At 35.7% G+C, this 16,800-nt stretch overlaps 1 protein-coding gene across 1 annotated transcript in view; it reads right to left on the bottom strand.

Moving 5' to 3' along the window:
- The window catches only part of FMN2 (formin 2), a 154,360-nt gene that overhangs the window by 30,802 nt on the left and 106,758 nt on the right, over positions 1-16,800 (bottom strand). Inside the window, exon 16 of the mRNA XM_059469064.1 lies at positions 3,218-3,269. Within this exon, the coding sequence (XP_059325047.1) occupies positions 3,218-3,269 (52 nt within the window). The remainder of the gene's footprint in view (positions 1-3,217; positions 3,270-16,800) is intronic.

Here is a 16,800-nt window from a genome sequence, read left to right as displayed (position 1 = left end):
TTTTTTTTTTGCTGCTTAAGTAAAATCACATCTGAAAAGACGAAAAATATTTAACACTAAGTAAATGAAAATAAGAAAACAGAGAGCATATCTATAATACAAGTCTTGGGATGGAGAACATTAGTTCAAATTTAAAAATAAAAACAGAAGAAAAAATAAAGGGGCACCGAATAAAGGATTCCTAAAATACAGAGGGATCTCTTTCCCTTCCTCTCTCTTTTCTGTTTTACTTCTCTCACCTCCCCCCAAATGAGTGATTTTTGCTTTAACTTGACAAGTATTTCACAGTTTCTCAAGCATTTAGCAATGAGGATCTAATTGGAAAGTGCCAGGTTCTTTCTTATTGCACTTTATCAATATTGTTAAGGGAATGATGTAATTGTTTGGGGTTTGGTGAAGACATTCCATGTCGCTTCAGTGTTAATACCAGGCTGGAGCCTTCCTTGTCTGCCTGCGTAAGCTAGATAAACATAGACCTGTGTGCTTTCTTCTCATCTCAGGATACTTACTCAGAGAGATCTTGGAACATATGCCTATTGTGAGCTAAACATTTCACTTTTCATTTTTATCCATGTGCCAGAAATCCATTCCTAGGATAAACACTTTACATACTGACACTCTTAAAGTCACTAAACACGATAAATAAAGAGAGAATACATCATTTCAAAACTGATTAAACATTTTCTCACTTGTGACAAATGAACAGCTATACACTGTATGGAGTCCCTGGAGCAGACATTCCATTTTCTTTGTCTTCATTTTCTGTGTAAGATTAACTTTCCATTTCAGCTCATCTATTGCACAACTGAGATTTTTTAAAATACACATTGCTGCATTTTCCCCAAATCATTATTCATTTCAGAAACAGGGTTTTTTATGGCTACAAGATCTTTTCTTCTGGATTTTTGTATTTTAATGGAGACAAACTAACAAAGAAAATACTAATAATAATAAAAAAAATCATAGTTTTTAATGAAAGCTAAAGAAATGCTCCCCCGCAGTAGACCTGAACTTATACATAGATTGAAGTCATCCACTTCAACAAGGAAAATCCAAGCACATTAATCACATTAACTTTGCTCCATCTAATCCATCACTTTTCCTTGCACTACTTGTTTGTCTCGTCATCCTATGCACTGCTGTCTACCTATGATTAGTCAAATGCAACTAATCTTTTATTTAGCTTCTTAAGCTCCTATCATCTTTTTCATCCACTCCTGACAAAAAGAATCCCAAGCATTTTATTTTCAAGCTAAATTAAAAATCTTACTGAAATAATCACACATAATACTAAAACTGTATATGTAGTTGTCTCCAGTGTTCTTACAAAAAGCACTAATCTGATCAAGAATTTCAGTGGGAAGGTGGAAGGAAGAAAGAAAATATCCTTGCTAGATATTCACGGAAAGGAGCAGCGATGAAGCAGAATTTTCTTCTTTGACAAATTGTGTAAAAGGAGCTGGGAGAAGAAAGAATTAGAGATTAAAGTCAGAAGAAGCAGACCAACCTGAACAAGAATCCCCAGAACAGTTTGCTTTCTTCCCCCATCAGGCTAATAAAACCAGTAGAAAGTTTTTGATATGATGGTTCTAGTCATGTCAGGGAAAAAGATTAGAAGGGAAAGTGAATTAGATACCAAAAGATAGTGATAAGTCACAAGATTTCTGAACAGATTGAAGATTCCACTGTCATTAGATTTCTGTCACCTTTGGATTTCTATTCAAATCCACTTTTGACAGGACAAATACTTTCCTTAAAAGAGCAATTAGGCATCACAACAATCTCCTAACAGTGCCAGCTTCTCTCAAAGTTTTATTGTGAAGGAAAATTTTAAAGATAAGAATTATGTAACCGAGCAGCTAAACAAACCTAAGAAATGTCAGGAATGCCTTTCATATACTTGAGCAAGAGGCACGATACTAAGCCAAAGCAATAATACCCTAATATTATCTCAGCTTGTTAGAGCATTGTGCTAACAGCACCAAGGTTGTGGGTTTGATCCCTCTATGGGCCATTCATTTAGGAGTTGGACTTGATGATCCCTGCGAGTCCCTTCCACCTCAGAATATTCTGTAATGAACATTAAGGCAACACAGACCAGTTCAAAGCAGCTGTCTGTGATTCTCTTATACTCCCTTTCTACACCCATGATGTGCCACTCAAGGAGCCACCATCTCCCCACAAGTAAGAAGGGAGGCTCTTGTGGCACTCACTCCTCTTGGCTTCTTTTTCAGGTACTATCCCAAGGTACATGGCCCAAGGAAATAAAGAAAAATGTACCAGGAAGGACATCAACCACCGTGTGGCATTACTGCAGGTAGCAAATTTGTTGAGGCCATAGAATGGCTGACAAACCTAGTAAAAACTAGGAACTTTTATAGTGATATCTTTTAGAGGAATCCTATTGAGAGACTTCACAATTCTGGGAGTATAGAATGGATATATGCATTAGTAGTTATTAAGTGATAGCTGTAGCTAGTAGAAAAAGAAAATGCTATTTTCAGTGAAAGAAAAACAAATACAGACTGCGAGTTTCCCTAAATCTGGGCTATAAATGCTGTGCACCATATTTTGATCTCTTTCTGGGACTGATAAAAATCTTTCCCATTTAAACACTGCTGCTACAGAAGTCTCCAAAAATATCAGAACAAACCACATGTTGTGCAATGGAGTGAGGTTCCCAGTTTTGAAAACTGTCTCAATTGCACAGAATGAAATTTAATGAGGTATTTTGCTTTCTGCCACAAAAACAGTATTTGAAGATCTATTAGCAATTCTACAATGTAAGTCACATTTAATTTTACATTTAATTTGTATACTAAAAAAAGTTGTTTTTTTTAAATAAAATGGATATTTTATAAGTACAAGAAATGGTACCTAATAATACTTGTTTGGGGAATGCGAAATACCTCTCAAATCACCATGATACTGGTGTAGTATGAACAGTGTTTTCTCAGTCCAAATGGTATACTCTGAATTTATTTTTACATAAGGTTAATGCATTTTCTGAAAGACAGGAGTAATGTACAATATTCATTTAAATTGTTCCAAACTTTCTTCATTTGCAAATTAAAATTCACAATAACTAAATATCACTTTTATTTCTAAATGCATTTCTATATCAGTCAAAAACACAGTAATACTGGCTACCAATACATCAACTGCTAAAAACACCATATTTTTCAAAGAAAGGTCTTATGACATTACTCCTTCTTACCTTTTATGTGCTTCTGTCAGTGACTTCTCTTCATTTTCTTGGTCTATTTTGGCTGTAAAAATACAACCAAATAATTAGCAACAAAGTGAAAGATAGAGATGTTTCAGGACAATTTTAATTTTACATATGTCATGTGTAAAATATATAGAAACCACCTGAGGATATACTCATGTAGATAAATTCTGAGGAAAAAACCAACCAATCAACCCCCCATTCAACAAACAACCACACAAACAAAACGACACAAATTTTGATAACCCTATTAAAAAGGAATCCAAAACCACCACTGCAAAAAGAAAGCAATCCAAAACTCAAAGCCTTGAAAAGGAAAAAAAAATTTTCCCAGTATTCTAAACAACAACCAAATAATGAAATTGACTTAAAACCAGATCTTAAATAATGATTCCAAAAACTCAAATAATACAGGAACTTGTCTTACAAGAGGAGGAAAAGCTGAGCAAAGAGCAGGAAGGATTCAGCCTTACAGCTTTTGTACAAGTTGTGTGGAAATTACAAATGAAAACTCTTTCCTCTCCCTGCACACACATCCATTAGTGAAGTACTAGAGCTGTAGCAGGCCTGTATTGAAAACATGATTACTTTTATATGAAGGATATTAGCATTTAGTGATCATGTGAAGGAAATTAATATTTTACTTGTATCATTTTATATATAAATAATATTTTAATTGTATTAATAATACAGTAAGAAACTGTCCTTCCCACACAATGGTGAAAATATTCTCCATTTACCACAGGTTCTCTTTTTTTTTTCGCCCACATTTCACTAAATTTAGATGACTGAAAGAATGCTTAACAAAAAATCTATAAGAATGTGCATGTTAACTTAGGCATCACCAATGTGCAAAGCAATTGTCCATCAGCTCTGAGCATGAGCTTAGGTGAAATTTATATTTATGCAGTCATTCAGGTAATACAACTTAAGTCTCATTTAAAGTCTCTGCATGCTTAAACGGAAAGCTCTTTTAATTTGGTACTTGGCTCTTTGTTCAGTCTGCTAGACTTCTGGACTGTGAACTTGCAAGGAGAATTATAGTATTCCCAAGAGTCAGAAAGTTTTGAAAAATGAAAAGGCTCTGAGCTGTCCTGGTAACAAATGTCAGTGCTATAACATTCATATAGAAATCTGAAAAAGAAGGAACCTTTCAGCTATTTTTTATTCCACTTTCCAGACATAGCTCTACAATATTAACTCATTAAAATTATTTTTCTGCATCATAGATACACTTTCTTTGAAAAATTTCAAATTTTTTGAAAAAAAAGCAAAGCAATGGCATAATTAAGATACAAAGATAATCACCGTTTTTCAGTTAAAATGTTTCAATCAACAGTAATTTACAAACATTCACTGAAATAGGCATGTGAAATCTGTAGCAAGGAAATACAAACAGAATTGCCTTTTACTTTCCCCAGTCACAACAATGAGCTTTGTCTAGTGCTGCAAATGCTTTTTATTAGTAGCAATGTAGTCTCCTGAGCAGTAGCACTGCTGACTAGTGCCCAGATATTTGCAGCGGGAAACACTGGATTTGGTAATCATTACTTGAAGTCTTGGACTCCACCATTGTTATCCTGAAAGTGAAAAAAAAAATCCCAGCAAACCACAGAAAACCTGAGGGAGAGATGGGTAAATGTTCTCAAGGAAATTGAAGAGCACGTGAATCCTGAATGATTACAGGTTTCAATACCAAATTGAATCTTGGCCCAGATTCTTCAGAAGGTTTGTGAGGGCTCACAACCCTTCTGAGTGAAGTTGAGCCCAAAGCTGAGTGAATCTGGGCTGACTTAAGAGTTTTTCTTGAAAGCCTTGCATTGCTTTGGATAAGAAACCAGGTGAAATGTGGCAGCTTTTACAGAATTTCATTAATACTTTTCTTTTTTTCCATACTTTAATCCTGAAAATCAAAGTATGACCAGTAAAAACTTATAGTTCAAAAGAAAAACTGCACAAACTCTCTGGATCAAACGAGATCAAATACCTCATTCTGCATTAACACAATCACTAAGTATCTGTGGATGCAACTCTCAAATAATTCGGTTACTGAAAAGTGCAATTTGGACTTCTTTCACTCAAACAATGCTTAGAAATAGAGGCTACCATATTCCATCCTACAACAGTCTTGTATACTGGTGCATATGTTGTATTTTAAGGATATAAGTATTTTTATAATTTCCAAGACTGATGGGATGGAATATCAATAGAGTTGCCTTGTTTTAGGTACTTTCTTCTTTATTTCAAATATTCTGTACAGGTTTACAAATAATTGTTTACCCACCAGTAATGGAGCAAAAATTCCACAATTTATTTCTCAAAAGAGTGTAATCATATTATCCTAAGCTTATCAAAGCATGTCAGAATACCCTCATTTGGGCACAAGTTTCCTTTCAATTAAAGAAAAAAAAAGTTATTATGGTCCAGAGAAGAAGAAAACCAAAACAAAGCAAAACAAAACCAAGTTATTTCTGGTATCTATACTTTCAACAAATTAATAGAGAATTAGTATTACACAATGAAAAGAAAGAGTAGAAACCTTGAATGGCAGAGATGCATGCAATAAAGAATTTTCTATAAAGAATTTCTTTGTAGTTTGTTCCAAATGCAATGATATTTTTAATCCTTCCTCATTTTACCAAAAAGATATTACATAGTGAAAATTTGCAACCCTTTTGCATTATCATTTTTCTAGACAGAAAAAGTTAAAGATACTACAAAAACAATTCTTCTTCCACAAGTCAACAGGTGGCACCAGTGAAAGAGAAAATACGGTATATGCACTCAGATCTGTCCCTGTCCAAAGAAAATAATCAGATGACTGCTTTTGCACTAGACACAGTTAACATCCAAGAGCTGTGGAAAATGGCTAGCTGAAGATATGCAGTGAAATTTAATTGGCAAGGGAAGAAAACCTCCTGTTATCAAAACAACAGAATTTTTCCTATCCTGGATACCTGGATACAATGGAATAACTATTAGATGTTGAAGCAGCTGGAGATTGTTATAACCTGTACATTGGGAATATTAGCACCTGATATTAGTGGTTATATGTACTTTGCTCAGTAATAATCACCCCATTGGTAAACTACTTCAAATTATGTTTTCCTCTTTGACTAGGCGCAGGAAAAATTTAGTTATGATGGATCCAGTTGATTTGCCCCAGAATGCATTATACTTCATCATTTCACTCATTATCATGCATCTATATTATCACTGCGTCCTCCAAAGCAATTCATCACAGGTATAAAAGGAGTGCATGAAAGGCACTGGTTTGGCTTCTTCATTCTTGGCATATATCCATTAAGAGCCAAATACCAGCTAAAAGTTGCCCACTTTGGAGGAACTTTCAGGGGAGAAAAGTGGACTTCCCAGTTACAAAGACAACACCTATAACAGGTGACATGAAAAAAAAAAAAAATTAGTAGCTATACCCAGTCCACAGTGATCACAACATAGTGATCATCAACGGCCAACACAGAAAAATTAGATAAATCCTGGGATACCATGGCAGCTGACTGTATCTGAGCACTCTCTTCTGCTTCTATAATTATTCTCTATCTTCAAGAAATAAGATTATTTCAAAAATATTATTTGATTGTCTTTGAAAAACATTAAAAAAATCTTGTAGTCATGGAGTATCCATATCTGCTTTAATATATATTTCCAATCCATCAGCTAATATAGCAGACACTGCCTCGATGTAGGAATTTCTGCTTTTGAGTTAGTTTTTTTCCCAAATATTTTATTGACTCATCATCTTTTCTAACACTCCCAGCTAAGAACTTGATTCTTGACACTAATTGCTGAAGTACATCCAAATAAACAGTTCCAAATCTATTAAAAACTATATGATACCAGGAAATACTAACTCCTCTATTTTGCGTAATACATTGGTAAGCAAAAGTAGCAGATTTATATGTTGGCTTTCACACACTGTACATATTGTAGAACTTTTCATGCAGCTTTCACAATACTGAAAACATATATATTCTGAAAAATCTACTCCAAATTATATAGGTGAAAAATGACCTTAGGTCACATTGAAAAACATGGCCATCTCAAAACTCACAGCAATTTAGAGTCAAAGTGACCTCTAACAGAGTGAAGTGACCTTATCAATGGTTTACAACATGCACTGGTTTAGTTATATTTTCCCTTTTTAGTTTGAAAGCATCTTTAATGCCTTCTTGTTGGATGACATTCCACTGTTTGCCTGCTTTTTCCATTAAGATACCTTCAGATTATTTAAAGTTGGTCTCCTTTTAGAGCGAGGTCTATACTTCCTAAACACTTTATATATTTGGTCAAAATTCAAGTACATTCCTTCCTCCCTACGTCATTGCTTACCAAGTGTGAGGACTGTACTATATCCAAGGCTCTTATATAAATTCTTTTAACTACAGGACATATGTATCTCTTCAAAAATTACTCACATCAGATGTCCTAATTTCTATTCTATCATTTTCTTTTTTTCTATATTTGCTTAAATTTACTGCTTGGTGTTTTATAATTGGGGCATAAAACTTGATTTCATGCAGCTCAAAATGAGGTTTCAAACAAGATCTCACAAATGAAGTCTAATTAACTGAATTCTCAAATATTCTGTCCTTATCAGCACATACCCACATTCCAGAAAGATACATGTCATTGTTTTGCGCATTTGCTCTTCCCATTCTTTTTTTGATTACAGTCCTGAAAATGTTTGGATGGTCACTATCAAAAAGGAAGTGGGTTTTGGGGAAGACTGAAAAGTTAGACAATCATTAATTTTTAAATAATGACAGGGGCTTGTGCTTAGTGGCTTTGTGAAAAAAAAAGGCATAAAACTCAAGCTGAGAATTGAATCTGAAGTATGCAAGGGATTTGATGAAAAAAAATAGACTCAAAGTTAGCAAATAATAAGAATTATCAATGCCCTCTATGTATAAATGTACTAGATAAGCATAGTCACACAACAAGCTGACCTGTTGGTGCCTATTCAGAAAGCATTCCAAGTACATCTTGCAAGTCTACTCAAACTGCCTTCAAACACCCTGACAGAGCTTTTGTTCCACCAAAAGTTTTTGTTGTTGGTTTGTGGTATGATCTTGACCCAGTGATTACTGTCTGTAGTCACCGTCTGGCCCCAATCCCTGCTGCAATTTAAGCTATTTCTGCTGAACCAGTTTCAAAGAGCTATGAGTAAGGAGATGCACGAAACTGCCATCCCTTCTGATCTCCCGATCTCTCTTAAGGGAATATCACATCTTCTCAGGTAATTGAATACAGGAATGCATCTGAGTAATCTCAGATGGAAGGCAACAAGAATCCTTTCATCTGCTTGTCTATGTCCTAAATATTTTTGCTTTTTTCCTCTCTTTTTATTTAAAGTGTTAACTAGTATTTGTTTATAATTAGCTATGAATGTGCTTTCCAGTAACTTTCAAGTGGAGCCAGTTTTTTGGGTTTTTTTTCCAACAGATACAGAGCCTTTTCAATGACTCATTAGAGCTGTGTTACTATAGTTTTGAGACTTTCTATTTACACCAAAAAAAGATCTAATTACATTTGGATGGCTGATTATCAGGTAAATTCAGTCTAAGAAACCCTTACAAGTGTATAAAGCAGGATTTCTTCTGGAAATTTTATCAAGAGTCTTACATCCTTCCATACTTCCTATGACAAATTCATAAAAGGTTGTAAGCATAAAGAATACCTATTTCCCCTCCCCCATTTTGTGAGATTTTTATGCATACAGGTAAGAGAACTGTTGAATAGAACATTTAAATTTAAACACTCAGACCCCAATTTCTTGAATGTAACTTGGGATAGAGCATCCAATATGCTGAATATTTTTCTAATGGTGTTATTATTTTTTTAAACCTATGATCAGATAAATACATAAATATTTACATTGATTCAAGCCCATTATACTTCCTTATGATGTTATACCCTCGCACAACAGGAATACAAATTATGTGCTAGCTCCATAGAGTATGAGCAAGATTTATAGAATCACAACTTAAAACTTCATTGAATATGCAAGGGCAAAAACTTGAACTTCCTTAAAAGTTAAAAAAAAAAATTAAACTTAATAGTCTATAAAAGGAGCTTTACTTTTGATTCAGTATTCATCAGCAAGTGGTCCAACCACATTGCTAAAGTTGCAGAAAGCAAAGGCAAGGACTGAGAGAATGAAGAAGACTGGGTTTGATACTAAGGAACCTGAAGGTACACAAGCTCATGGGACCTGATGAGATTCATCCATGCCAGAAGAAATGGCTAAGACACTATCCATCATATTTGAGAAATTGTGGTTGTCCAGTGAAGTTTCCAGTGACTGGAAAAGTGGAAACACAACCCTCCATTTTAAAAAAGGAAATAAGGAAGACCTGAGCAACTACAGCCCAGTCAGTCTCAAGTCAGTGACAGGCAAAGTCATGGAGCAGATTATCCTGAAAACTCTGCTAAGGCAAATGGAAGATTAGAAAGTTATTGGTGACAGCCAGTATAGCTTCATTAAAGTGCAAAGACTGCCTGACAAATTTGGTGGCTTTCTATGACGGGGTTCCAGTGCTGGTGGGTAAGGGAACAGTACTGATATCATCTGCCTGGAATCATACAAAGCATTTGACACATGGGACACTGGGTGTATAAAAAACCTGCTGATGTTCACACTCAGAGACTTGTGGTTAACAGCTCAACGTCCAAGTAGAAAGCACTGACAAGTGGAAGGACTCAGAGATTGGTTTTGGGACTCTTAACAGCACTTTTTAACAGCTTTGTCAGTGACATGGACAGCGGGATTGAGGGCACACTCGGCAAGTTTGCCAAAGACTCAAAAGCTTTGTGGTGTTAGGAAGGGATACCATCCAGAGGGACTACAACAGGCTTGACAGGTGGGCCTGTGTCAACCTCACAAAGTTCAACAAGGCCAAGTGCAAGATCCTGCACCTCAGATCAATCCTGAGTACAAACACAGGTCAGGCAGAGAACGGTTTGAGACCAGACAAGAGGAGTAAGACCTGGGGGATTTGCTCGATGAGAAGCTCACCATGACTTGGCAATGCATGCTCACAGCCCCAGAAGCCAGCCATGTTGTAGGCTGCATCAAAAGCAGTGTGGCCAGCAGGTGAAGGGAGGTGATTCTCTCCCTCTATTTGCTCTTGGGAGACCTCACTTGGGGTGCTATGTCCAGCCCTGGGGTCCCCAACCTAAGCAGCAACCTTTTGGAGCAAGAACACAGAAAGCGATAAAAAGGCTGGAACACCTTTCCTATGAAGACAAGAGAAAACAAGGCTTTAGGACCGCCATACAGTACTTAAAGGGGGCTTACAGGAGAGTTGGTGAGGAACTTTTACAGGGACATTTAGCAAAAGCACAAGGGGAAATGGCTTCCGACTGAAAGACAGTACATTTACATTAGGTACAAGGAACATCTGTGAGGGCAGTGAGACATTGGAACAGGCTGCCCATAGAGTTTGTGGATGTCCCATCCCTGGAAGTGTTCAGGGCCGGGTTGAATGGGGCTCTGCGCAACCTGGTCTAGTGGAAGATATCCCTGTTCATGGTAGGGGGTTAGAACTAGATGATTTTTGAGGTCCCCTCCAACCCAAACCATTCTATAATTTGTCAGCATTAGAAGGATGACATCTCCTGTCAGCTGAATTAAGGGAGAGAAAATTGGGACCCAAATACAATATTTAAAAAAACTCTGAAACATAACAACAACCAAAAAACCCCAGCAAATCACTATCATACTTAGCTATGTATGTTTAGCAGATACTCACTGTAATGTTGTCATGTCTCATTCACACAAGTAAAATACATTGTATTTTGCGTGCAGCTTTGAGCTCCTCACATGACGTGCCCTGCTGCTGATATTAAATCCTATGCTGCCTAAAAGTCTCATTTAGGACTAGGCAGGAAACAGATGTGAAGTCAGACAGCATACCTATGACTAAATATATGTCTTCAGGTACAGTAAAGATCCAGCAAGAGAACTGTTCATCTGTGAGCCTGGACTTCACAGCGCAGAAGAACATATGCTATTGTGATTAGGGCTCATGAAGGACCTAAGCTTTAATATCCCCTTATTTTTCATTCTCCATCCCAGGAACTATGTAATAAAAAAATCTTATTTGATTACATTTTTACTGGAGAAGAGATTTAAAATGTGAGTTTTCAGCCTTCTCCAAGTATCAAAAAAGTTTTTAGCAATTTTTTTCAGAGGCATTTTTTTTCATAGTCTTTTGCATTGGATGACTTGTATCATGCTATTCTGATACTCATACATTGATCTGTTCTCATGTGATGACAAAATACCTTTTTTAACTCCACCACACCAGTGCTGTCTGAAACCGCTGTGATGCCTACAAAAATGATTATATGAGATCCTGTGCCAAAGGAATAAAACAGCTGACAACCCCAGTCTAAAAGTTTGGTCTTTCATGGACTTTGAAGTGAGGAAAGGCTAATTCAGTGAAGCCTGTCTAGTGTTGCAAATACAACACAATCTGAATTAGGATTACTACGTAAAAATGCACACCAATGGAGGTGCTGACATCTGAAGTAGGAACAAGTTTATATCATGCTGATGTTAAACTATTTATCAGCATTAAGATGTCAGTGTGAGATTACAAGAATACTTTCAGGACAAAAAGAGCAAGTTTTAAAAGCTCCTTCAATAATTCAACAAAAAGAATATTAACAGAAAAATGCAAACATTTATAAAATTAAACTGCTTAAGTTGAATTCCTGCATCTTACGTTCTAATGAGTTTATGTTGCTTGCCCTTCATATTCCTTCAACATTTTATTCTCAAAGGAAAAAAAAGTATTTTTTAGATATTACTAATGAGGATATTTTGGTAATCATAATAATATTTAAAGTGAGTGTCTCCACATAAATTACTAATATCCAATCTCTTAATGTTCCATGCAATTTTTTAAAGAAAAACAAAAGCATATTTATTCATATATCTTCCTAATCATGCTTCAGTCATATTTTCCTCAAATTATTTTTAGAAAAATTATGAACTACTGCTATGTTCTCCCTTATATTTATCAAATTATAAACACAATATTTAAAGAAAATGAAATCTGCAAAATCAATCATTCTGGGTTAGAAAAGGCCAGAATTCAGATTACCATAGCAGCACTCATTTTGCAATCATCTACAGTATTTCTGGAGCCAGGAACTTAACCCAGACATCCAAGATTCAGTCTGATGCTTTAGTCTCATTCACAATCCATCATTTGATGATGCACAGCCTTTTGCTACTTGACCTAAGAGAGCAAGTCATGACCAACTATCTGGTTGCAGCTACAGCAATAAATAGAACTCACTGTGACTTATACATTCCTTTAGTAACACTTTGGAAACCGGGTTCCTGAATGCTCTTCTAGGCAAAAGAAGGAGGTAGTTACAGACAGTTCAACCAACAGGACAATTTTAGCATCTTTATTCTGTAAGATCATGAGGATGTGACTAGAATTAATGTCTGGAGAAGAGTCTATATTCTTGGGTCCAGCAGAACAAAACCTGGTGCTTGTATTCACTTGCAATAGCAGAACTGCAGTTTTGCAAATTTAGACCAGAAGGAACCAAAGACGGAATGGCTACCCTGTGGTCCAAAACTTAAAATCACACTGGAATAATTCTTATTGCTTTTAAATGAACTAGCCAAACATCAGAAGTTTTTGTTTTTACTTCTGCAAACAATGCTTGTACTTCTCCCATGGCATAATGGTTTTTTTAAGGATAAAACAAATTATATTGACTTGGCTTCTTAATATGATGTAGGATGATTGGCTCAGATTTGAAGTCTGCAGCATTTTTACAATTTATAGAATCTCAGTGGAAAAGCTGTGATTTCAACATACTGAATCTTCCCACTTCCCTAAAAAGACTTGCTATTCTGAGGAAGTGATGGCTGCTACCTCCTGCCATAAGTTTCTTGCTTTATCAAGCTGACAAGGATGCACAGCCAAGACAGCACCTCAACAGCACCCAGAGACTGCTTTTCACTGCAAACTTAACCACAGTTAAAACCTGAGGACTACGAATCATTTGTGGTTCATGTACACACAGTTCTTTCAGTTTCAGCTGGCCAACCTGTCCAGTGGGGACAAGGCTAAAGGACTACTAACTGCTAATGAAATTCCTCTACAAACCCTGTGATAATTAGTACCCTCAGCATTTCCCCACTGTGTCATGTCAGACTCATTTTCACCAGAAAAAGAAGTGATTTCTGAAACTCTCCAAGCTGGTAGATGTGATCTCTCATGTATTTGCACCCCTATCTATCCACAGCTGCATATGGAACAATGGAGACAAGGTTCCCAAACAGTGCTTTGTTTTCAATCTCTCTCATTCAAATTGTGATAACTTGTGAGGAATACCTCAAAGACAGAAAATGTGACTATATATGCTATATTGGGAACATGCAAATTTTAAACTTCTACTGTTTGGTATGAATAAATTTTCATTGGAAAGGACAAATTTTATGGGGTGAATCATGCTTGCCAATATCCACTAAGCCAATGTAGAAAGGAGAGCACAGGTAATTTAACTTTCTGCTAAGTATACTGATCACTATAGGAATGATCATGAAGTCCCTCAAGAAAGGACTGGCATCCTGTCACTAATTGCATACTTTAATGCACATGCTGGCTGTTTACCCTACTGACTTGGATAGCAAGGCAAATACTGAACAGCCTTCATCAAATGTACCACTACCACTTTAATCTAAAAATTTCATTATTCTGAACACATTCTTGCTTCTTTCCCTTCTTTAGCTTTCAGATGAAACGATCTTTACAATCAAGCTGGAGATATACGACCTGTTTTGTCTCTGATGAATCTACTAAAGTGTTAACATTAAAAAACTGTTTTTTAATTAATACATAATTAGCAACAATCAGCTAGACTAGTTGCAGTAACATAACCCAAAGTTATCTAGCTGTGTGTGGCAGTTACTATTCTTATAAAGCATTGCATTTCTAACCCCTTGCCAAGGATATTTAATTTGGTATCCAAGTTTTCTTGCCTGTGGGAAAACCATTTCCATTTTAGCTGCTTGCAACATGTATAAGTGAATATGCTGTAAGTAACTAGCTCCTTTGAACTTTTGGGTCCCATTATGCACACAAGTTATCTACTCTGAAAAGGCATCATATAAACATGCCAAATAATTCAACCTTATGAAAAATGCTTTTCATCTGAATTATAAGTTAAAACTTTTTCTGACTTTAGAGAAACTGGAACTTGAAAAGATAAAAACGTAAAGCTTGATTTTTCTTTGCCCAGAGCATATGTTATATAAACAAAAATCCCCAAAAGGTGCCAAGAATTGTCCCTCTGTTTTTCTAAATGATCACGTGTGCAGTCTAGCTGAAAAGACTCATCGATTATGTCTACACAAACAACAAAAGCCCCTAGAAAAAATATCTAGATCAAAAGCTTGTCAAACACTGAACAGGAAAGAGAAATCCTGCTTTAAACATGGCCTCTTTCAAGTCGGAATTCAATCCCATGAAGTAAAAACAAAGGATTTCATAATGAAAGGTATTTAAATTACTTTATTTTTGGAACTTAACCAGGGATTCTTTCTTGCTATATGTTAGCCTTTGTCTTTCTTACATTAGGACAGAATTCTGCTTAATAGGCCCTACTATTAAAAAAAAAAGTAGATAATTGTTTAGTCACACTTTTACTGTGTTCACAATATACATTTCCAATTATTTTCATCAACATGACATAGTGATATTTTTACTGACATTATGGGCTTCTCCCTTTGTTAACCACCCAACAATATACACTATTAATATGGGAACACAGCAAACCTCCTAATGGATGTGATGGATATACCTTTTTCTTTTCTTTTTCCTGACTCTCCAAAAGTACAGACATGTAGTCACAAAAGAAATTGCATATCCTTGCAAAACCAGATCATTATACAGCATATATAAAATTATAATCAGGAAAGTGTAGCCAGAAATCATAAAATAAGCATAAGTATAAAGTTAGATACTTTTAAAAATATGGTTTCTAAAAGAAAAAACACAATTTTAACAAATTTTACTTCTGCTGAAACACAATCATATAATCATAGAATGGTTTGAGTTGGAAGGGACCTTAAAGATCATCTAGTTCCAACCCCCTGCCATAGTCAGGGACACCTTTCACTAGACAAGGTTGCTCAGAGCTTCATAACCTGGCCTGAACACCTCCAGGGACAATCCCCATGTTTGATTTCCTACTCTGTTAATAAGGTAAAAATGACATGATTTACAGCATACCAACAGTGATATCTTGCAGACAAACTTGCGATTTGAATGTCCCCTATCTATACATAAAAACTATAATATTAACCTAATGCAAAACACTTGATACATGTTCAATCATACCACTACTGAAATATTTGTATGCCATACATACATAACCAGAATTCAGCTTGAAATTGGTTCATACCTACTAGTGCTGGAGACAACACCCTGATTGCCACACTTGTCTTAGAAAACAGCAGTTCATATTTGATGATTAAAAATATTAGGTGTGCTCAATTTATTCCCTGTAATTGAGTCCTGTAGCATGGATCAGCACATGTGTAGCCTGGTTCAGTCCCCTCCAACCCAAACCATTCTGCGATTCCATAGGTATTCCACTTATAACATTTGGACAGATAGTCATCTTGGATACTCTAACCAGGAAGATATACAAGCATATCTGACAGGCCTCTCAAATACAAAGCACATTCAGTTAATAAATATTTCTAGATATGGTAGCTCTAGGTTAATGAATTGATAAATCAGCACTAGAAACAGAATTCTCACATAACGCCTGTTCAGGAGACAACAGGTCTTCGATTATAAAAGGAAATATCAAAGCAGAATGAGCAGCAAAATGTTAAAATTATGTTGGTGTACTCATCAGGGTATTTTGCTCCTGATGCATTGAATTCTGACTTGTACTAAAAAGGCAAATTGGTTGATGCAGAGTAGAATTTCAAGAGATGCTCTGACATACATTAGTGAAAACCCAAAGTTATCCTTATTTCCTATAATCTCGTCAAAGAAAAGTCTAGTAAACAATAGTCTATTCATTTTAAAAGTGTTTTTCTCCTAATATTCAGGATGCCAGTTGATCCTGGATATTTTTAATATATTTTTTTATTGCAGTGCTATTCATTAATCACATCCAAATATTTCATATGGATTTGCAGTAGATCTGAAAAACCTTTAACTACTTTTGTTATGCTTATTCCATGTTTTTGGCGCATACAAAAGAATTATCTCAGTGGAATGAAGTTAATGAAACAAATCCAGCCTCAATAATTTTTCAAGGAACAAAGGCTGTAAATTTGTTTTCTACAGGAATGTTGAACTTAAAAGATCACACACTCAAGCCAATAGCATTTGTCTTTGCTGTCATGCAAAAGAGAGTGAGTCACCTACAGTACAAGAGAACAACTTTGCAAATCTGTTAGAACTGTGTGGCATCTGATCAAACTAATCCATGTCTTTCTATGATGCCAAAATAAACAGTCCCTTTCCCACAATGTATAAACATTGTTCCCATAACTTTCC

This window comes from Ammospiza nelsoni, chromosome 3, assembly GCF_027579445.1.
Source record: "Ammospiza nelsoni isolate bAmmNel1 chromosome 3, bAmmNel1.pri, whole genome shotgun sequence".
Lineage (NCBI taxonomy): Eukaryota > Metazoa > Chordata > Aves > Passeriformes > Passerellidae > Ammospiza > Ammospiza nelsoni.
This window is presented reverse-complemented; position numbering and strand designations above follow the sequence as displayed.